Here is a 24027-nt window from a genome sequence, read left to right on the forward strand (position 1 = left end):
GAGTTTGGAAAATTAAACTATGTGCACCATATCATAGATACATATTCAGGATTTCAATGGGTTTGAGTTCTAAAAGGGCTGATTTTGTAATCACACATTTGTTAGAAATTATGGCCATTATGGAGATACCTGTACAAACTAAGACTGGCAATGCTCCAGCATGTCTCTAGTAAAATAAAACCTTTTTTTACATATTGCAAGATCAAGTATATTACAGACATACCATACAATCCTATAGAACAAGCAGTTATAGATATATCTAATCTCACTTTAAAATAGATGCTTAATGAACAGAAAAGGGTGATAAAGACCCCCAGAGATAGATTACACAATGCTTTATTAACTTCAAATGTTTTTAATGCTGATGAGATAGGAACGATAGCTGTGGAGAGACATTGGATGGTAGAAAAAAAATGCTGAGTTAAATCAGCCTGTACATACTTTAAGGAAGTGTTGACCTCAGAATGAAAACCAGGGTTGTTTTTGTTCTTTTGAGGGAGCTACCACCCAGCTTCCAAATAAAAATCACATGGAGGCTTATTTTTAATTATGAATGTCCAGCCTTAGCTTGGCTTGTTTCTTGCCAGCTTTCCTTAACTTAAATTGTCCCATCTACCTTTTGCCTCTGGGCTTTTCCAGTTCTCTTGCTTCTGTAAATCTTACGCTTACTCTGTGGCTTGCTGTGTAGCTGGGTGGCTGACCCCTGAAGTTCTCCTCCTTCTCTGGCTACTTCTTTTTCCTCTCCTCCCAGATTTCTCCTTTTATATATTCTCTCTGCCTGCCAGCCCTGCCTATCCTTTCTCCTGCCTTGCTATTGGATGTTCAGATCTTTATTAGACCATCAGGTGTTTTAGACAGGCACAGTAACACAACTTCACAGAGTTAAACAAATACAACATAAACAAAAATAACACACCTTAAAATAATATTCTACACAGGATATGTTACATTGGGGAAGAGGTTTTGCTTTTGTTTCCACAGGAGAAGAAAAGCTATGAATACTATCAAAATTTATAAAGATTAGATTCAAACAGGAAAGACCCCTTGATTAGGAGAAGCGATAGTTCATCAAACAACATGCTCATTCAATCTATACTAACTTATAAGACTAACAAATGCCTTTCATTTAATCAGATATAACCTGCCAGAAGGGGAAACTCCCTAAAGTGAGGGTTGGGACAGGGTTTTGTTTCTGTCTTTCCAGGAGAATAAAAGCATCCAACTAAGGAATTTGAAGACCACTGGACAAATGAGACATCTGAAGAAGAAGATGGGAATCATCCAGAAAATATGTCCCAAGAAAAAGAGTAAATTGGCCTAATGGTACAGCACATTTCCAACAGGATAAAATTTCATAAATCTTCCTAAATGTTTGTTTCTGCTCTTCTCTACAGATAATATAAGGCAAATGGTCTTTATGTAGTCCCAATAAAAATTAAAAATTAAAGCGGACTTTGGAGTTGGAGCATGGCTCTCTCCTTCTCTAAACCCAAGCATGCTTGTTAAAGGAAAATCCAAAATCTCTGTCTCATATCAGAAGAACCACCTGATATGAGACAGAAGAAAAACCAAAATTAAGGGAGTATTCTATTGCCACTAATCTCATGATCCTTTAGTTTTATTTTGGCTCTTTTAAAACTTTTCTTAAGGTATAAATATAACCTCAAAAAATAAGATTATTATATACATATAAACTTTCTATTGTGATATTAATGGTCACATAGAGTACTAGTCAGTTCTAGAAATAAGCTTCATCCAGCTTCCTATACATGATTTTGGGCTTGAGTCTGAAGCACATAACTAGGAATTACATTTCTGTAGCCTGGATGTATTTGACAAATTGTAATCCTTTAACCTCTCCAAGATCTGCTGCAATGTGGCATTTAAAATGTTGACGTTTTCTCCAATGAACCGTGACCATTCCTAACAGCGACCTTTGAAGTCTCCAAAAAGATGATGAGACCCCACAATGCAATTCCATCTGATTGTGATAATGCCATTAAGCTGAAAAATACCACACAAAGTTCAGCTTTGGACTACACACTGCTCAGGACCATTTCAAGGCAGTTAGCTGAGATGGTCCAGCCTCAAAGACTACTCCAGCCAGGACTTCAGATAAGCTCAACACTTTCCCATCACACAGAGACTAAACAAGAAATATTACAGCTAGCTCTTTCAGAACTTGACCATTATCCCAACTTTCTCAAGGTCCCCTAAAATTGCTGTCATTCCCACACAACAGGAAGCAGTTGAGAATATGACACCCACATTCCCAAGAGGTGGGGTAAATGGGTTTTGGTCATTCAATGTATTATGGATGTTTATCATTGTTTAGGATTGGTCAAGTTGTTGTTGGTCATGGTCAGGGAGAAAGCTGAACAAAGGAGATTGAATTCAGAGATCTTGTTCTGAAAAGAAAAAGGGGAGTATAGAAATTATAGGATAAAAGGGTAGATTATTTAATCTACTTTTAAACTAAAAAACAGCTATTAATCTCAAATATTTTATATTGGTATGGTTTTTTTTGTATATTGATACAAATTTAACATTATTTTGTTATTTTATATATATTTGATTATTATAGATTATAGTTTTAAATGAGCTGCATATATATGTATATATATATATAAATATGTTTGATTATTATAGATAACAGTTTTAAATGAGCTGCATAGGTACAATACCTTAAATAAGAGTAGAAACATCTATAATCAAACTTGTAGTCATTTAGCTATATTTTTAAACATAAATATATTTTAAATAGATAGGTGGTCTTCAAACACTTCAGAGATCTACAGAATATGGCATTTAAGATGTTTTAATATCATAAGGCTTTTCATGACAGTGAGACACATCTGCTCCTGGCAGTACCAATCTACTTCAGAGAAGATGATGGGCATCAAAGAACCTTCATGTGGAGTTTCCTTTCTTTGTGGCAAAAATTATCCACTGGGCAAGAAACTGCCCTTGTCTAGACTGTTGACAGTATTCTGTCCATATATTGGACAAGCAGGACACAAAAGAAAGCTACTGCCGAACTTTGCCAAGACAAAATAGGGCAGTCCTTCAAAATTCCTGCTTCACAGAAAAGTCTGTCAGATATTCTAGGCCTGTAGGCCAAAGATGGATACCCCATAGTTACAGAGGAACCTTGAGTGACTGTCCATGCAGCCAAATGTCCCTATTGTTCCTATAGCTTTGGAAGTTGCTTACTCTGCACTTCCTGAAATGAGATAGTTATAGTTAGTTTTTCTTGTTACCAAATTCAGAAAAGAAACTCACAAAATGGTATAAAGCATATAAGGTTGAAAGACATAAAAGCTTAAATTGTTTATCTAAGAAAATGTTTTGAGGTCTAAAAAGATAGTTTTGGGTTGGTAATGTAAGTTAGGATAGGATGTGAATTAAGTACAAAATTTTGGACTCACCAAAATAAGGTAGATAATGGAGTATTTTCTCTGAATTTACCAAATGCAAATCAACTGGACATTGCGAATATAATTCTTACCTGACAATTGTTCTTATTGTATATAGTTTTGCTGTGTTTGAGTTAAAACCTTCCCTTTTTATCTAGACAAAAAGGGGGAAATGTGGGATATTTTGATCACACTCTGACATTCCAAAGACTGCCAAATTTTTACTTTGAATCAGAGGGCAGAGCTAGCTACTAGCTGACCAAAATTAGCCATAGAGGTATGACGGACCCGAGGACATATAGAGAGATACAGGAAGTAGTAGGGAGGGGCTTAGAAAGATTCTGGACCCTTTTAGATCGAGGAAGGAAAGAGGAGGAGGTCACTGGTCACTTCTCCGCCACTTCTCTGATCAGATTCTTACCCCAATATCTGACTCCTGAGTTTTTATTTACAAAGAATAATTAGATAAACACTTCACTGGAGGATGCTGTACCCGGCTTCTGATGGCAAAGATGAGGAATGCGGAGGCCTTCTGAGGACCCAGAATGTGTTGTAAAGAATGTGGCCTAAGTGGCAAGGGCAGCCTGAGGCAACACTAGGACTATCTTCCCCTATCTAGGAGCTCCTAGATGGTGGTCCAGCCCTCAGCCCCCACCAGAAGTGCCCAGCACATTCCTTCTTGTTCTCCAGGCTATCACCTCCTCTAGAAGGCTGGGCTTGGTGGATACCAGCCTTGATCTCAGAAGTCAGAGTCCTGTCAAGGTGTCCTCCTTCTGGGTCATCAGTGGTCCTAACCCCTGGTCCCCAGTGTCCCCTGAAATGCACCCCTGTTCTGATAGATGGACTGTAGGCCCAAGGGAAGATTCTCCATGGTTGAGTCCTCCCTTGTTGCAAGGGAGACTGCTAAGCAGCAGAGTTAACACAGGGGAGAATGAAGAACAGCTATGCCCACAAGAGAAGCACAGTCCAAGCTAGGCAGGGTCTGGGCTTGGGGGAGCAATCCAGGGGTCTCCAGAAACAATGCAATGTATGATCAGAGGACACCAGGGCACTTTGGCTCAACCAAGGTGGTCTACAGATTGCAGATTCTGACCCTAGACCCAGCCGCTCAGACCCTTGCTGACCTTCTCCTAGTCTGCTACTGGTCATCCCTCTGCAGGGTGTCTTCCTATGTGAGGAGGTACCTACAGTTGGCTTAATGACTCTATAAGTCCAGTTCCTGAGTGATACATGGTGAGAAATATGGGTGTTCATCTTGTAAACTTTTGTTTCCATTGTCAGTTGTGTGTGTGTGTGTGGTGTGTGTGTGTGTGTGTGTGTGTGTGTGTGTGTGTGTGTGTGTGCGTGCTAGTTTCATGTCAGCTTGATACAGGCTAGAATCATCAGAAAGGAGAGAATTTCAACTGAGAAATTGTCTCCATAAGATCTGTCTGTAGGGCATTTTCTTAGTGATTGATGGGAGAGGGCCCAGCTCATTGTGGGTGGTGCCATCCCTGGACTTGTGGCCCTTCATTCTATAAGAAAACAAGCTGAGCTGAGCAGTAGTGGCACACACCTTTAATCTTAGCACTCAGGAGGCAGAGACAGGTGGATCTCTGAGTTCAAGGCCAACCTGGACTACAGAACAAGTTCCAGGACAGCCAGGGCTACACAGAGAAATCCTAGCTCAAAAAACTGAAAGAAAGAGAGAGGAGAGAGAGAGAGAGAGAGAGAGAGAGAGAGAGAGAGAGAGAGAGGGAGAGAGAGAGAGAGAGAGAGAGAGAGAGAGAAAGGAGGAAGGGAGGAAGGAAAGAAGACAAGCAAGTAAGCAGGCTGAGCAAACCATGAGGAGGAGCAAGCCAGTAAGCAGCACTCCTCCATGGTCTCTGAATCAGCTCCTGCCTCCAGGTTCCTGCCCTATTTGAACTTTTGTTCTGACTTCCTTCAGTGATGCACCATGATGTATAAACCAAATAAACCCTTTCCTCCTCAAGCTGCTTTGGTTATGGTTTTTCATCATAACAATAGAATCCATACATAGATAGTGTGTATGTGTGTGTGATGTATGTGTTGGGGGGGAACATATGCCATGGACTGCATGTGGATATCAGAGGACAACTTTGTGGAGTGAATTCTCTCCTTCAACCTTACATAGGCTCCAGAAATTGGATTCTGAGGCCTTCAGGCTTGCAGGACAAGCACATTTACCCACTAAGCTGTTGTACCCAGAGTCCCCCCAAAGGCCACCAAGAGATCGATCCTAATGTAAAAGCAAAGAGTCTTTTTATTTATGAGTTAACCTGGGTCTCTCCATCTGCCTGATGCAGCAGCTGAGCAGGAGAGACCCCGAGTAACAATTAAGCAGCGTGGTTATAGTGGTTAGGGTAGGGGCTCTGGGGGAGTGCCAACTCTATATAGTTCCAGAGATGGTTGGTTTAAACTGACTGGAGAGTTGCAGCTGCAAGGAAATTGCCACGTCCTCTACAGTTTATGTCATCACAGACCCAATTTCTCTGACAGTAAGACATCCCATTTCTTATCTGCAGGAAACTTGCTCCCTCTGACAGCTATGGTATACAATCTATCATGTCCTTTAGGTTATGGCAAGAAGTGTCTGGAACTCATTTTTTTATGTTGCCATGGACTGGCCCACCGTAGGAGAACCAGGGCTTGGGTAGTCAGGAAGGCAAGGATTCAGTGAATGACAGACAGACGACACACTCAGAAGTGGCTTGAATCTGCTGCAATTTTACTTCTGCAACTCAGTGTAGCTTATGCACTATACAGAAAAGAAAACTATCAAGTCATACAAGGAACAACAAGAGCTTGGCAATAATTCAATTACATCATCTTTTAAAAACAGCAAGCACATAATTATTAATCAGCGCTAGACATATCCCTTCACCCACAGGAACTTTATGGCCCAAAGAGTAGTCTGTGGTTTCTAAACTTAGTACGGTCCCTAGACTTGTGCAGACTTCTCGTGGTTGCAGCTGTGTCCCTTATCTTACCCCGGCAGTTTCTATACACTTCTGCTTCTCTGGTTCTCATGGCCCACTTGGCCAGTTTGGATGCTGCAGACCCTCTCTTAAGTCTCTCTTCAGTTCTCCACCACTTATCTCTTCTAATATGAAACCTTTTTACCTGCTGGAATATGGACTCTTGTACTTTCACGCCTGTAAAGGGAAGGGGTTCTGCTGTAGTCCTTAAGTTCCCCATGCTGAACTTCCTCAACAGAGGGGCCCACCATCTGTCTCCTACGAGATAACGTTTTCTGCCATAAATCACTTTAGTTGGGATTCCCAAAGGATTTCTAGTGGGTGAGTGTTCATTCCCTAGAAGTACCTGAACTTTTATACTTTCTTTATCTAGCAGCTCAGGGTTTTTAAGAAATAGCTCATTCTGCTGTGTCTGATTCACCACATCCCCAAAAGTTTCATTTTCTCTCCACTCTGTTCCTGTAAGAGCTTGCAGAAGAGGGGGGTCTTCTAGGGAATTATTTTCTTGACTATTCTTTCTCATAATCCTAACCAGGTCATCGGGTCCCAGCCCAACAGTCACGCCATTATGAGTCTGATTCATTATGAGTCCAGCTTCCCATTCCCTCCATAGTTCACAACCCAAGCATTCATTAATTCTGGCTGTGTTTCATAGATTAATTAGAACATTATCAGAAAAGCAGTTATACAGAACCCATAGCCCAGGGAGCTCATGATCTGTGAAGTACATCTTCTTCAAGAGGGAGGCATAACACCGGCACTCTGCCAGGGACCTCCAGGGAGCTTAGTCCCGTGGGACTCGTATCTCCTGCCATATTGACACAATTGTTCATGTCACACGGACGACACTGGAGTTGGTGTGGCATTATGTGGCTCTTCATTGTCTAGGTCTAGGGGCAGCAGATCCTCTGGTGGGCTTCCTAGGGCTTGCTGTTATGATTTATTATGATGATGGGAGGGGGGCCCCAAGAGTATCCTGCTGGGCAGATGCAGCGGTGGCCGGGGACTCACTCCATGCGGCATGGCAGCGGGGCCGAGGGTGGACATTCACAACCCAGAGGCTGCATCCACATGGAAATGGTTTATTATAATAGAGAGATGAAGAGACAGAGACATAGAAAGAGGAAGACAGAGATGGGGGTCGAGGGGTGCACAGCTCGTGGGAGCGGAGGGAGAGAGAGAAATGGGAGGAGTTTTTCTTTAAAAAGGAGACTTTTACGTCAGGACACAGGGTGGCGCCGAGGGGCGGGATCAGAACGTTAACGCTTGCTGCCCCCACTCTGACCCTTCTCTAAGATGGCTGCAATCCTGTCATCCTCTCAAAGCTCTCTCCCCAGCCCCTGTTATTTTTAAGATGAAGTATCACTAGGTAGTTCAAACTGGCCTGAAACTCACTGTATATCCCAGGCTGACCTCAAACTCAAGTTAATCCTCCTGCCTCAGCCTCCCAAGTGCTGGGATTATGTGCATGAATCAGTATGCCCAGTCATTTTTAAAACTGTTAAGTACTGGACTGGAGAGATGGCTCAGTGATTAAGAGCACTGGCTGCTCTTCCAAAGGACCCGGGTTCAATTCCCAGCACCCACATGGCAGTTCACAACTGTCTATAATTCCAGTTCCAGGGGATCTGACAGCCTCATGCGGGCAAAACCCCAATGTACATAAAAAATAAAGAAATCTAAAAAAAAAAAACTGTTAAGTACTATGTGATTCCATCATCCATTTCATGAAATACCCAGGACCCCTAGCAAAATCGCAGCCGTGTTCAGTGTGGAACTTTCCACCCCAGTTACTGCATTCCTAACGGTGTGAACACTGGGCACCTACTGCTCGGTGCCAAGGACAATGCACCGCCAGGAACCTTTGGCTTTGGAGTCACATGACCAGCGTTATTGGGAAGTAGTGAAAAGTGGGAGAGGCCTAGTTTGAAGAAGATGGGGAGGGTTGGGGATTTAGCTCAGTGGTAGAACACTTGCCTAACAAAGCACAAGACCCTGGGTTCGATCCTCAGCTCCAAAAGAAAAAAAAAAAGAAAGAAAGAAAAATAAAATAATAATAATAAAAAAAGATGGGGGTTGTCCTTAGGGTTGTCTTGCCCTGGCTCCTGACTACATCCCTTTCCTGTTTCCTGTCTGCTGTGAGGTGAGCAGCCTCTGCCACATACATGCTCCTGCCTCCATCTTCTGCCTCTCCACAAAGCCAAGGACTGAGGACTGAACTAGCAGAACTGGTGTAGGAGGCAGAGGTCTTTGTGCTCACAGATAAGCACTAGGGGAACCTGGAATGTTTGGCACACACGGCTGTTCCTTCAAGGGAAGGAGTGTGGGATCTGTTGTCTGCCCAGAGGGCTGGGAGTGGATGTGCTTGCTGGCGTAGCGACTCGTGCACGGTGTCGCGAGACCCCCAAGCAAGACCACCACAGAGCTGATATCCAATGCAAGTACAAAAGGGTAAGCAAGCCCGGGCTTGGTCCGCGTCCAACACACTGGCTAGCCAGGAGAAGGAGGATGGCCCTGAGCTCTCAGAGTGAAGGGTTTTTAAAGGGAAAAGCTGCAAGCTGGGGGTAAAAGCCTTTGCATTCCAGGGTCATATTTCAGTTAACAAGAACAGTTAGCCAGAAGCAGAACTACAGAAGACAATACATTTGGAGAATCTCCCACAACTAAGCCTTTGTTTTAGTTTTAAGGCAGCCTACCCATCCCCACCTCCCCCCCCCCCCCCACTCCTGCAGGTCACCTTGACCCGAGTCTTAGCTGAGTGTCCGTGTCTCTGGAACTTGATTCAGCTTTTATCTGAGTATTGCTAGAAATGAAGTTTTCTTTAAAATGGAGTTTGTCTTGCTCTCTCAGTGACCTTTGCGCTGTTTGGTTAGATACTTCCCCAGTACCAGATCCTCCCCAGACCCTTATTTTAAATTCATTTTTCTCAGTCACTCCATAGAACCTGTCTTTATGGACTTCACAAAGATTTTCAGTGTAGTCGCATGTGATCTGTGTTTAGCTTACTTTGTTCCTCCAGGAGATCTATGCATGCTTTGTTGTACATGTGGGATTTAGTTAATCATCACCAGAATAGTGTTCACCCAATTGTGCTGTGCTTACATGTGCCTAAAATAAAAGACTTGGAGTTGGATTTCAGAAGTTTGAACCAACATTGGCTACTGAACTGTGTTGAACTGAGCTGCCTTCTTGCACACAGAGACCCCCATGAGCTGCTGAGCCAGAATGAACTCTTCCTCAGCCAAGTGGTTCCTAGCAGGTATTTTTTCACAGCGATGAGACATTGACTTGTGAACTTCCGGTGATTCCAAATGACTGTTCTTATGAATAACACACATGCCATACATAGTTAGGTTGTCTATTGCTGTGAAAAGACACCATGACCACGGCAGCTCTGATAAAGGAAAACAATTCATTGGGGTAGCTCGCTTATACTTTCAGCAATTCAGTCCATTACCATCATGACGAGGAGCATGGCAGCGCGCAGATAGATGTGGTGCTGGAGTAGTAGCTGAGAGTCCTACCTCTTCCAGGCAACAGAAGTCGGCTGACACACTGGGCGGTATCCTGAGCATAGGAAACCTCAAAGCCTCCACCGTAACACACTTCCTCCAACAAGGCCATATTCACTCCAACAAAGCCACGCCTCCTAATAGTGCCACTCCCTATGAGATTAAGGGGCCCAATTACATTCAAACTACCACAACACAAGACTTTTTTATAATAGTTCTGTCCCCTAAAAACATGGCAGCCACGTGTTTCTTGCACCTCTTTAAGTCAAAATGGCCTCACAAGTCTAGCAGGTACAAATCATAGTGCTCCTCTGTGGGAGCCCGTTCTCGGGTTCCTCGTGGCTTTACCCAGCATGTCCTCATAGAGGATGATCAGGACCACGGGCCTGAGTGCAGGTGTCTGAGATGGTCTGCACTTGGCTGTGCTGGGGGAGGAGGTCTTTTGCTCCACCCCTTGGCGTCTCTATAAAAACCCTGGGCCAGAGACAGTCGGGGCCCGTTGGAATAGGTTCCAGGCCCTCTCGAGGCTATCCTTTATTTTCTGTTTATCTCTGCAAGATTCTCCACTATAAATCCTTCTATCTAATATTTCCTGCTGCTCGCACTCAAGAAAACTCTGGGGAACTATGGGGTTGGTGGGTAAACGCCCCACACTCCTCCACCTACAGTGGGTCCCCAACCCACCAGACACCACCACCTAGGAAGACTCGGGGCATGGCAGATATCCACCATCTACCCTCCGGACCACAGGCGCCAGTGGCGCTGCACAGTATCAGACCACATACCACTAGGGAAAACCAAACTGAAAAGTCCAGGCACGATGTCTGTGAAATTCAGAATGTCGCTTTTGTGACTGGATAGATGAGTGGGTATAGGGATGGATGGGTGAGTGATGGTGGGTGACTGCAGTGACATGGGGTGAATAGAGAGGCACACAATGACTTGCTGTGCCGCCATGCCTTTGCCAGCGGAATCCCTCTCAGTGACCTGTGCTTTTCTCTCTGCCTCCCCTCGGGGCTGCCCGTTCTTAACAGGTCCATTGGCTGCTCTTGAATCTTTTAGGGTCTGGGCAATGTTGTGACATTCTGGACAGGTGCCAAGTGTGTCTTCTTCTCATAAAATGAAAGGACAATGAGCAGGGGTCAGGAAGGATGACCAGCCTGGGCAGTCACAGCAGCCTCTGGGGGTGGGGGGTGGGGCGGAGCCCTGCACTGGCCTCTTCTCCCTAGGAAAAGTGACATCCTGGTGGAGTCCTGGATGCACTAGCTGGACTAACAGCTCACCCGGGCTTTCACAGAGGGGCAGGGATGGAAATGCGTGACGGTGCCTGGGCAAATCCCACTCATGTCAGGGACTTTCTAGGGAAGACTCCTGTTCTAGTGAACCAGCAGCTCTGTGCTCACCATCTGCCCTGAAAGGCAGTGTGGTCAGGAACATTCTTCCTTCAGCCTCCAGACTGATGCCTGGCATGCTATGGGACACAGCTCTTACTGCACACACTCAGACTGTGACACCAGGAGAGACGTCTCTATACCAGGGAGCCAAAGAAAGCTTTTTGAATATGCACTTTCTAAACAGAAGTCAAGGTCCTTTGAATTCTGACTGTGACAACCATTCAAACAAAAAGGACTTATAAAGACAATCTGGGCCATAGAGGAAACCCTGGGCCCACAAGAAGGAAGCCACTACTTCTGTGAGAACTTCATGATTGGCTGGGAGCTTCCTGGCAGGTGAGGCTAAATAGGATAGATGAATTTCTGATGGAGTTTCCTCTGACTTAAGAGCAGCCTGACTGGGTTCTCTTTCCTAGTCATTTTTCTATCACACATATAAATTACACTCACACACATCTCAGATGAAGCTTTCTAGGGGACAAAAGAACATTATTAATGGACCACGGCCAACTTCTCTATCCTGTTCAGAATAACGTCATACAGAATGAGTGTTGTCCTGGAAAAGGTACACAAATGAGGAATTGAAGTTAGAGAAAAGGGCCCTTCCCTAGAAGGTTGTTGGTTCCCAAGGAAAGCTGGGATCTAGACACATCTGGCCACTGCCCAGGGAGCCCCCCACCACTCCCATGCTGGGCACCAGGCCTTCCAGATCAGGCCTAGAGCTCCACTTGCCTGTAAAGCGCTTGGGGGTAAGACAAGGCAGCCAGACCCAGGGATGGGGCAATAGGCAGACACAGCCCTTCTGGCCCCGTGGTCAGCACAGAGGCTTGGCTCAATGCCCAGCTCTGGCCTTTCTGAATCACTTAACTCTCCACGGTCTCTCTTAGAGAGGGAGATGTAACTTAGGGTAAAGCACATTCCCCCTCCTCTGCAACTCAACTTGCCAGCCCTGGCTGACAGAGGTGACCTCAAGGCTTTGCATGAATGACACCCCCCAGCCCAGAGTTCCTGGTGACAGCCCATGCCTCCGGAATCTTCTCTCCACACAAGCCACTGGCAGCTTAGGAAGCCCGAGCACAGATGTTGTCGGAGATCTTCACGCTTCTGCCTAAAGCTCAGGACAGCCTGAGTCGCTGCTGCCCGGAGATGGTGCGGTCAGCTTCCGGCCCAGGTGGGAAGAACCACGCAGCCTGTGGATGAAACACAGGGAGAAGAAGAATGGCCACACTGCTCTGTCCCAGCCTGGCTAGATTCAAGAGCCCCCAGGGCTAGGACTCAGGCCCTGACACCTTACTACCCGGGGCAGATAAGGCTCTGTTGTTGTGCATCCCAGTGCGGCCAGCCCTGCACAGTTCAGGAACCAGAGACACCTCTGCCAGCCAGGGGGAGCCACACACTCTTCTGTTAGCCTCCAGGTGCTGAGATAACAGGAATGTGAAACCACACCCTGCCCCACCCCAAACCTCCTCACTTAGCACCCACCAACACCAATGCTATGCCTATTTGAGGAAGGATGGCCACGTCAGCCTCCATAATTGATAGTTCCAGGCTGGCTGCAATTGAGACTGGGCAGGCTCACACACTGGTGGATGCCATCAAATGCTTTCTCCACTACAGTGGGGAAGCCTGGAACAGGTCAGACCGTGGACCTTGCTGGGCCTTACCCAGGGCAGCAGCTCTGCCTTCTCAGAAGCGGTACAGAGCAGGAGGGAAAAGGTCAAGGCCTGTGAAATCCAGCTGAGAATAAGGCAATCCTGCAAAGGATCCGCAGGGAATTCTGGTCAGGCAGGGGCCAACTTGTAACTGCCAAGTGGCCAGGGCAGTTGTGCTTACAGAATTTGTAAGTAAAAATGTAAAGACACAATAGGTATCATTACTACATTTTCCTATATATTACTATATATTACACGTCACTGTACTTTGCTCATATCTGCCCCTCTCACCGTCCTGCCTGCTGGTCCCCTTTCCCCACAAAATAAATCACCTGCAGCTCCTGGCATACACACATATAGGTAACTCCACGGGAGGATAAGGTAACATTGTCTTTCTCCCCAGTCCCCACGCCCACTGCCCTCTCTTGCTGAGATTTGACAGAAGTTTTCATCCTGAGACCCAGGTACAACTGTTTTAGTCGGGATGGGTGAGGTTATATCGCGGCAAATACCCCTCAGATGGCAGTGTCTTGGCAGAACCACAGGGCTGTGGTGAGCTTCATCTTAAGGAACTCACTTTTGGGTCACTCTCAGAGACCCAAAGAGAGCAGTCACCAAGCCACCAGTCAGTGTGTCAGAGGGGAAATCTATGGCAGTAGTGGTTAAGAGCCTGGCCTGGAAGGACACACCATTCCGTTCCTATCTCAGTGGCCAAAACCAGTCACACAACTTGACTGGCCCAGAGAAGGCAGAAGGTGTAAACCTGTGGTTCGCCCACTGTCTGTAACTCCGACGAGACGGAATTGCTGACAGAGAGCTCTGTGTGTGCTGACTTATCTAACACTGCAATCACATCTGTACGGGTTGGGAAAGCAGGCAGAGATGTGAAGAAATTTATTCAAAGGCCAACAGGGACTGGGACAGAGCCAGGTCTCTGGCTTGGGTCCCTACAGCCTCCCCATGTGACCCTAACACCACAAGGCTGAGGAAATCGTGGCATTAGACTCTGGGTCTCACTTAACTTTCCCCCTGAACCACAGCATTGGAGAGGCAGGCCTCAGCCTGGCATGTCACCAGATTCTGGTATCAGGACACTGCTCTCCACCCAAGAAGCAACCTTTCTCACCCAGGCTCTATCTAGTTAGGACAATTAACATGGCAAAGAGTGTGCCCTGTGCCTCAAGACATCCATGGCAGTAATGAATTCACTTCTGTCCTGAGCTCAGTGACAAGTAGGAAGCTGCCTCTGGTCACTGTGTTCTGTGTTTAAAATGCTGCTTAGGGACAGGATGGGACAGTTACCCAGAGTTTCACATCAACCTGAGGATGTGTGGAATTGGCCAGCTTCTCACCAATAAGCTTTGTATAAAAGCTGTCAGACCCTCATGCTCAGCCACATGCTGATTCAAGACCCTTAGTGTCCACCTCTGCTGCCTGGTATCCTGCCTAGACCAACATGCACACTCAGGAACTCCACCATAAAGGACAAAGTGACAGTAATGAGTGAGATTGAAGATGACAATCTCTAGAACAATATTCCTGAACCCACCATTTCCACGGAGGTGAGTGGAGAGGAAGGTGGCAGGTAGGGTGGTCTCCTACTTAGGGGCAAAAGTCCATTCTTGAACACACACACACACACACACACACACACACACACACACACATGTACATGTACAAATCCATAAATGTTCAAACTAAACTTAAATGGAGTAGGCAAATTCTGGAAGGAAGTTGTAAGGGGGCTTTAGAAGAGGCATCAACAAGAAAACCTGCTCTTAACCACAAACAGACTTTTCTAAACCGTTACAGTGCTGCTAGGCACATGGCACAGGCCCGTTCCCTAGCCCCATGTAAAACACTGAAACTCAAATCACTGCAGTTACGGAATACTCTTTCATGCTGTTTTTACCTCCACTCCACACATGGGACACTTTCCTAACTGTTCTCATAGGCTTTGAGGGATTCGTATTTTAATTTTTACCCCAAACCCAAATATCGCTGCTTTGGCTGAATTATTGTTTTCTTTCTCCTGAGATAAATTCTTGGGAGAAGGATGGCAGATGTCTCATTGTCTTGCAAGTGCTGTTTGCCATGCGATCCCACCCAAGCCATGTTCCTGCTGTCCCTACAAAGAGGCCTCTGCAGCCACAAGAGCCAGCACAGACTCAAGTCCATGAAGACAGGTATCAGGTGTCACTCAGCTTCCACATCCCACCACCTGCTCCCCTCCACTTTTGACTATCCACAATTGTGTGTACCCATAAGACTGAGATGCAATCATGAGATTACATGTACACATTCCATGGTAAATGGGGAGATATCATAGCTGTTCTTAAGGGAGGAATGCAGTTCTTAGGGAAGCAATGAAGTGGCACATGGTAGAAACACACACAAGGAGCAACTGGTCGCTTATAGTCAGTAACCTCATGGCTTGGCCAGGTGGGGCTTCCCATCATTTGGTGGATTGACATCTGAACACCAGTTATCACCTGCTGTGTATTCTCATGGCCCTCGACAATTGTGGAATGACACCATCAAATACTTAATTGACAAATAAATAAATAAATGGGGGCAGATACACCTATCTAAATCCTCACACACTATTTGGTTTGTTAACTTTAACTTTAAATTTTTTTTTTTTCAATTTAAAGAATAGTCCTTTTTCTGCTTCCCAAAAGCATTTTGCCCTAAAGGAGTCACAACCTAAAGTCTATGTTAAATGAAATGATCTAGAAACTAATCAGTGGGAAAGACTAATGTTAACGGCAGGGCAAGGTTATACCCTGAAATGAACAAAGTCCCAGATGGCTACTGATCTGATGAATCCTACCAGGATATCCAGAGACCACTGGACAAATGAAACATCTGAAGACAGATGACAAGTCCATCAGGAGGAAGTTGTCCCAAGAGGGAGCGTAAGCTGGTAACTTGGGGAGACATCAGAACTTTAACTCACTAGGCTGAAACTTTGGGAAAACAGCGAGGATACATGACTGATCCAAAGATGCTGCTGCTGTATTTACTGACTGTAACACATGTTAACACTCACCTTGTCAGCGCGGAATCCAGATGTTGTTTGTCAGGGGGGATAAAAGGCACACCTGTAATAGGAGATAGTATGATGTTGTTTTTGCCATGCTAAGGTTTACATGAGATAGACCATATTACACCCATTTTGCTCAGTAAATATCTGCAATGGATCAAAAGCATTAGAGAGGTCTTCCTGAAAACAGTGACAATTCCTTACATGTACTGGATCCTGTATTTGTTGCAGCCACAACGGCTTTCTTATTCCCTATTCCAGAAAGAGTTACTGGAATACAAAGAGAGGTGCCAAAAAATGGCCTGTACGATTAGCAAAACTACTATTATAGCCAAGTATTAACAAAAATTAATCCACAGGTAAGGGAATTGAGCATCACAGTTTTAATTGGCTCAAGCACAAGTCTGGTTGCCAACAATTTCCTGGTGTCACACCTTGTCTGTTGTGCACCACGAGGAAGGAAAGAGACAACACCTACGGGTTTCAAAGTCTCTCATAATTCACCACACAAGTAGGGCTGCTGACCAAGCCGGGCTGCAGGACAAGGGCCCCAAGCAGGGGCAGGAGCGGGGTTTATAAGCATGCAAGACCACAAACACTTGTTGCAAAGCAACAGTTACATTTCTCACCAGTCAGGAGTCCCAGGTCAGGCACTTTCCTTGTGTGGCCCATCACTGTCAACTGACACAGAACATAAGCTTTTCCGTCCAACCAATCAGACTCATTTCTTCTTCCCTCTGTTAGAAACAGCCATCGTGTTTTAGAGGACGAAGGGGTATAACAGACTTTTTCTATTGTCTAAGGAAGAGATGGGTCAGCTGTTGGAAAGTTCCCAGCTCCCCTAGGGCTTGGGAGCCTCAATCTACAGGTAAAATGGAGTCTGAAGTCAAAGTGGTGGTACTTGGGAGAAGGTGCTTTTGCATGCTCCCTTCACCTGGCATGTGCTGCGTTAATGTGTCAGATTTTTTTCCATACTGTGGATGGTCAAATTAATAATTTATATAATGAGATAGACAAAAACCTCTCAAACGACCTTTGAATGGCTGCCCTGGTTAAAATGGCTTTTCCCTTTCCTTGAGACTGTTTGCTAATCTTATAATTCTCTCATGCCTGCCTGGGCTTGTTAGACTAGCTACAAAGACAATACATTCAACCTTGGTCTCTATTACAGGCCTAATTTTTCTTTAAAAAACTAGAAGGGAGGAGATGTTGGGAGCATAGTATAAAGATCCTTGAGCCCACAATCTCCAGAGAAATTAGGAAAGTTAAGAACACAGGATTGGCCAGGATGGTGGGGTGGCACACGACTTTAATCCCAGCACTCAGGAGGCAGAGCCAGGCAGATCTTTGTGAGTTCGAGGCCAGCCTGGGCTACAGAGTGAGTTCCAGGAAAGGCACAAAGCCATACAGAGAAAGCCTGTTTCGACCCCCCCCCCAAAAAAAAAGAAAGAAAGAAAGAACACAGGATTATCTTTCCAATGGAAAAGATGTAATCTGAACAGAGTTTTCATTCTCATCTCTTCCCACAGCTCCCTTCCACCCCACCATGACCACATTCAGGGTCCCCTAAACTGGGTAAACTGGGACCACCCGAAAGTTTCTCATTAGAAGGCAATATAGAAGCCAGTGTCTGGCCACAATGCGACTGGACTGCTATGTGGCCATTAAAAGGGAAAGAGCTCCCTTCTACAAAGTGACAGAGGCTAAAGAGTACTGAACAGGGTCAGAATATAGAAAATCAAACTTCATACACACACTCTCCCTGTGAAACACACCAAGGAAGGGACAGACGTTCACACCACATCGCTTTTCTATATTGTTCATGTATAAATGGAATCTGTCAATATATTTAAATTTAAAACTACAATTTAAAGCACAACGTTTCCTTTGGTCTCTTCAGAGCAGACCTTCTGAGGAAGCCTGGCACTCCACCTTGTACCCACGCCATCCCAGCCTTTGAACTCTGCACTACCTACCCAGCTCACCTCTGGCTCAAATGTCACCTCCCCGAGGGGCATTCCCCAACCACTTTGTCTCCTCAGATGCTCCTTGACCTGTCCCCTTCCTCACACCTCCCAGTCTACTTTCCCTGCAGCCTTTTTTGGGGTGCCTGCATTGATTGGCTCTGCCTGTTATCAGCCTCCTCCAAATGAATGGGAGCTTAGGAGAATGGGGCTCACCCTCTTCTCGGCTGAATTCCAGAACCAGGCAGAGAACAGAGGACGAAATGTGCCCATGAACACATCAGCAATGAAGAGACGAACGATGTCCCCTTGGTCCCCTCCCCTGTATGGAAACAGCGTTCAACCCTAGCTGAGCTGTGACCGCTGACTGCCAACCCTGCACACCGGAAGCTGAGGTCCAATGTGAACTCTTTGAACCCAACCTTCCTCCTGGGCCACCTACAGGACAAGCCACTCAGAACAGACCACCACACCCTCCTCCTTCAGATTCCCAAGCTGTAAATTCACAGGCAGCCGCGTGTAGATGAAGGCACTCACTGTGCAGTCCCTCAGGCCCAGAGGAACTTAAACTCTGGACTCTGGGTGCTCCTGCCTTGGCTCTCTAGAAAAGAGCTCCCTGCCTGCTGACCTCACTCCTGCCCAAACAAGCTGGCCTGGCTATGCAAACCTGGCAAGCAGCTCATCCAGGGGTTTGAACAAGGAAAGGATCTCTTGATCTTAGTTAGGAATAATTTCCACTTGGCCTCCATTGATCTTTGCTCAGCCCCTGCTGTGACAGGAAGAGGTAGAAAGGGCTAAGCTTTGTTTCCCTCCGTCCCACAGTCTACTCCTGCCCCCATGGCTGACACGGAAAGCACCCACTTGGCAGCGGTGGGTGGAGGGACAGCCAAGGCAGATGTGGTCCTCGGGCGGGCGGGCTGCAGCAGCCACAGCTCTCCCATGGCCCTGCTCTGCAGGAGGAGCCACCCAACTGGTCCTGCAGGCACATCCTTGCCAAAGCCTGGCACTCAGCCTCCTCCTCCTGCCCCCCCTGGGCTCCCAAAATCCCGTCTCCTTCTCTGGGCTCTTTCTCCATCTCTCCACCTTGGCTCTGTGCCCAGAGGACATCCCATAAGCTCTCCCATTGCTTAGAGGGAGGGGATCAACAGATACTCCCACACTTGATGTCCAGTTCTCTGCCCAGGACCAGCCAAGGGAGACCTTGGGGATGACTCGTCTACGGGCCGCCTTCCATTGAACCCAGGCCTGCTCCCCCTGGGCCTAGACTGGTGCTTCCCTGACCCAGTTTCCTAGGCGTAGAGCAGCCCCAAACTGGGGAGCAATTGGGGGACTGAGGGAGGATGGAGGGGAGAAGAGCCCTGTCCCTTTGGAGTACGAGCAGGACCTGACTCAGTCTCCACTCATGGAGCTAAGGAAGCTGAGAGCTTGTGGTTGCTGACCTTATTCTACACGTGGAAAAACGAGGGTCCAGACAGGAGAATGGCTCATCTGATGCCCACAGCACTCAGCAGAGCTGGAGTCGGCAGCCACCCAGCTCCTGCCTTCCACCTTGTCCCAGACACTGCCCATCACAGGCTGACTCTCCAGTTCTTCCTGCACACAAGGGTGACACACAGGCCTTATAACTGCTTAGCATTACAGCTTGCAAGACCCTGGGACATTTCAGTGAGACTGTTAGCAGGACCTTCTGGAAAGCATCTGTTTTCTAGAAAAGTCCCCTGAGCCCACAGTGGCAAGGGGACCTGCTTATGGTCACACAGGCAGAAGTCAGTGTCCTTCCTACCACGGCTTCAGGTCGGAGGGATCCCACTGTGGGATGAAGAGGTGGAGGTGGCCTAGGGCCTTGGTTGAACGGAAACACAGTAACCCTACAGACCACAGAACTTGGGGGCAGACCACTGAGGGGGAAATGCCTCCCTCCCATCCCAGACACAAGCCTTCAGCAACACCCATAAGAAGTCCTCACTGCATAACTGTGTCACCTATGAGAGGAGGGGCCCAGCATCCTGGAGGGTCAGGTCCCGAGTCCCCCTCCCTCCCTGTCCTACGCAGGGGAAGGTGAAACCAAATGGCCCAGGCAACTGGCGTTCTTGTCCTGCCTCAGCAGTAGGTCTTGGCCAAAGCAACTTGGACTCAGCAGGACTCAGCAATATCCAGATCAAGGGAAAGGGCCTGGGCCATCATTCCCCTCCAACTTCTGTGGTCAAGTTTCTAGGAATTCTGTGGATGGGCGTGGTGGCAGTTGCTTATATGTTTTTGTTTGTTTATTTTTATTTTTATGCAATTTTTTAAAATTTATTTTATATACCAACCAGTTTCCCCTCCCACCCCTCATCCTATTCTATCCCCCCACCTCCGTCATGCCCCCACATCCACTCCTCAGAAAGTGTCAACAACACATGACATACTACTTTGAGGCACAACGAAGCTCCCGCCCCCCCCCCCCCCCAACATCAAGGCTGTGCAAGGCATCCCATCTTAGGGAATAGGTTCCAAAAAAGCCAGCTCATGTGCTGGGGATCTTGGTCTCACTGCTAGGGGCCACAAACAAGTTACACAATGATCACCCACGTGCAGAGGGCTTAGGTGGGTCCCATTCAGGCTCCCTAGCTGTTGATCTAGAGTCTGTGAGGTCCCTTAGCTCCAGTCAGCTGCCTTTGTGGGTTTCCTTATCACAATCTTGATAACCCCCACTCTCCGACCTTAACACCCATCCCCCACCTCACTTCCCCACCCCCCACCTTTTCCCCCCACCCCTCCACCTCTCCACCTCAACCCCACCCCTCCCCACCCCCGCTGCTCATATAATCTCTCCTCCCTCTCTTCAAGTGTTCTCCCAGAGCTCAGCCCAGGGTCTCTGCATCTGCTTCCATCAGTTACTAGATGATGGTTCTATGATGACAATTAGGGTAATCAACAGTTTGATTAGAAGAGAAGGCCAGTTCAGGCACCCTCTCCATTATTGCTAGGAGTCTTTTTTTTTTTTTTTTTTTTTAGCTTTTATTTTTATTATTTAATTATTTTTTTCTATTATCAGCTTGATACAGTATAAATTCTTATCCTAATAGTGAAATGTTTCGCTGAAGCTTGCCCAGTGATTGAGTAAAACCAAAACTTATTATAAGCCACAGTCATCCTAGGGTCCCCCCTGCTATGTAGCCTCCCTAGATCTGTGGGTTGCAGTCTGATTGTTCTTTGCTTTCTATCTAGTATCCAGTTCCGAGTGAGTACATACCATGTTTGTCCTTCTGGGTTTGGGTTACCTCACTCAGGATGATGTTTTCTAGTTCCACCCATTTCCCACTTATTCTTTCTTTGATTTGGTTTGCCAGTAATTTATTGAGTATTTTTGCATCAATGTTCATGAGGGAGATTGGTCTGTAGTTCTCTTTCTTTGTTGCATCTTTGTGTGGTTTGGGTATCAGGGTAATTGTAGCCTCATAAAAAGAGTTTGGTAGTGTTCCTTCTGTTTCTATTGTGTGGAACAATTTGAAGAGTATTGGTATTAGTTCTTCTTTGAAAGTCTGGTAGAATTCTGCACTGAAACCATCTGGTCCTGGGCTTTTTTTGGTTGGGAGACTTTTAATGACTGTTTCTATTTCTTTAGGGGTTATTGGTCTATTTAAATAGTTTATCTGGTCTTGATTTAACTTTGGTATGTGGTATCTATCCAGAAAATTGTCCATTTCTTCCAGATTTTCCAATTTTGTACAGTACAAGTTTTTGAAATATGACCTGATGATTCTCTGGATTTTCTCGTTGTCTGTTATGTCTCCCTTTTCATTTCTGATTTTGTTAATTTGGGTGCTCTCTTTTTGCCTTTTGGTTAATTTGGCTAGGGGTTTGTCTATCATGTTGATTTTTTTCGAAGAACCAACTCTTTGTTTCATTCTTTGTATTGTTCTCTTGGTTTCTATTTCATTGATTTCAGCCCTCAATTTGATTATTTCCTGGCATCTATTCCTCCTGGGTGAGATTTCCCCATCTTATTTATGTGTGCATTTAGTGCTATGAATTTTCCTCTTAGCACTTTTTAGTGTCCCATAAGTTTGGGTATGTTGTACTTTCATTTTCATTGAATTCTAGGAAATCTTTAATTTCTTTCTTTATTTCTTCCTTGACTCATTGGTGCTTCAGGTGGGCATTACACAGTTTCCATGAGATTGTAGGCTTTCTATAGTTTTTGTTGTTGTTGAAATCTAACTTTAAAGGCATGGTGGTCCGATAAGATACAGGAGGTTATTCCAATGTTTTTGTATCTGTTGAGATTTGCTTTGTGACCAAGCATGTGGTCAATTTTTGAGAAGGTTTCATGGGGTTTTGAGAAGAAGATATATTCTTTTTTGTTAGGGTGGAACGTTCTGTAGATATCTATTAAGTCCATTTGAGTCATAACATCTGTTAGATCCTTTACTTCTTTGTTAAGTTTCAGTCTGGTATATCTGTCTTTTGGTGAGAGTGGTGTGTTGAAATCTCCCACTACTAGTGTGTGGGGTTTGATGTGTGATTTAAGCTTTAGTAATGTTTCTTTTATAAAGTAGATGCCTTTGTATTTGGGGCATAAATGTTCAGAATTGAGACTTTATCTTGGTGGATTTTTCCTGTGATAAATATGTAATGTCCATCCTGATCTATTTTGATTGATTTTAGTTTTCTATTTTATTAGATATTAGGATAGCTACATCAGCTTGCTTCTTAAGTCCATTTGATTGGAAAGCCTTTTCCCAGCCCTTTACTCTGAGGTAGTGTCTGTCTTTGAAGTTTAGGTGTGTTTCTTGTATGCAGCAGAAGTGTGTGTCTTTTTATAGATGAGTAGAGACCATTGATAGTGATGAATATTAATGACCAGTGATTGCTAATTCCTGATATTTTTTAATGGTAGTGTTGTGTTTCCCTTCTTTGGTATTTGTTGGTGTAGGATTATCTATTGCCTGAGTTTTCATGGGTGTGTTTAACTTCCTTAGGTTCGATTTTTTTCCTTCTAGTGCTTTCTCTAGGGCTGGATTTGTGGATAGGCATTGTTTAAATCTGGTTTTATCATGGAATATTTTGTTCACTCTGTCTATGGTGATTGAGAGTTTTGCTGGGTATAATAGTCTGGGTTGGCATCCATGGTCTCTTAGTGTCTGCAAAACATTTGTCCAGGACCTTCTAGCTTTCATAGTCTCTATTGAGAAGTCTGGTGTTATTCTGATGGGTCTGCCTTTATATGATTTTTGGTCTTTTTCCTTTGTGGCTCTTAATATTTTTTCTTTGTTCTCTATGTTTAGTGTTTGATTATTATGTGGTGAGGGGACTTTTTTGTTTTTTTGGTTTTTTTTGATCCAGCCTATTCAGTGTTCTGTAAGCTTCTTGTATCTTCAAAGGTATTTCTTTCTTTAAGTTAGGAAAGTTTTCTTCTATGATTTTGTTGAATATATTTTCTGTGCCTTTGAGTTGGTATTCTTCTCCTTCTTTACCCCTATTGTTCTTAGGTTTGGTATTTTCATGGTGTCCCAAATTTCTTGGACATTTTGTGTTACAACTTTTTTTTGCTTTAGTGTTTTCTTTGACTTATGAATCTATTTTCTCTATTGTGTCTTCAATGTCAGAGATTCTCTGTTCCATCTTTTGCGGTAGGTTATGCTTGCATCTGTAGTTCCTTTTCATTTAGTCAGAATTTCTATTTCCAGCATTCCCTCAGTTTGTGTTTTCTTTATTGTCTCAATTTCAATTTTCAAATCTTGAACTGTTTCCTTCACCTGTTTAATTACTTTTTCTTGGATTTCTTTGATTTCTTCCAATTTTTTGTTTGCTTTTTCTTCCACTTCTTTAAGGAAATTTTTTATTTCCTCTTTAAGGGAGTTTTTCATTTCCTCTTTAAGGGCCTCTATCACCTTCTTAAAGTCATGTTTATGATTGATTTCTTCTGCTTCTTCTGTCTTGGTATGTTCAGGTCTTGCAGGTGTAGAATCACTAGGTTCTGATGTTGTCATATAGGTCTTTCTGTTGTTGCCTGTATTTTTGCACTGGCATCTACTCATCTCTTCCTCCACTTGGTGCAGGTGGTGTCTGTGTCTGAGGGT

At 45.2% G+C, this 24027-nt stretch overlaps 1 protein-coding gene across 3 annotated transcripts in view; it reads right to left on the reverse strand.

The window, feature by feature from the left end:
• Window positions 1-6123: 6123 nt before the first annotated feature.
• LOC107402315 (uncharacterized) overlaps window positions 6124-24027 on the reverse strand; it is a 39019-nt gene continuing 21115 nt past the window's right edge. The window contains exons 3-6 of one of the 3 annotated variants that reach the window (XR_013042505.1): window positions 16628-16735; window positions 16005-16056; window positions 12965-13054; window positions 6124-12490 (exon numbers count right to left, since the gene is read on the reverse strand). Coding sequence is in view for 2 of the 3 variants with exons in the window: in XM_016004237.3 (XP_015859723.1) it covers window positions 12409-12490; window positions 16005-16056; window positions 16628-16735 (242 nt within the window). In the remaining variant the exon portion in view is untranslated. The remainder of the gene's footprint in view (window positions 12491-12964; window positions 13055-16004; window positions 16057-16627; window positions 16736-24027) is intronic. The other 2 variants (XM_016004237.3, XM_076545268.1) reach the window with 2 other exon arrangements.

The sequence above is a fragment of the Peromyscus maniculatus genome, chromosome 1 (genome assembly GCF_049852395.1).
Source record: "Peromyscus maniculatus bairdii isolate BWxNUB_F1_BW_parent chromosome 1, HU_Pman_BW_mat_3.1, whole genome shotgun sequence".
NCBI lineage: Eukaryota > Metazoa > Chordata > Mammalia > Rodentia > Cricetidae > Peromyscus > Peromyscus maniculatus.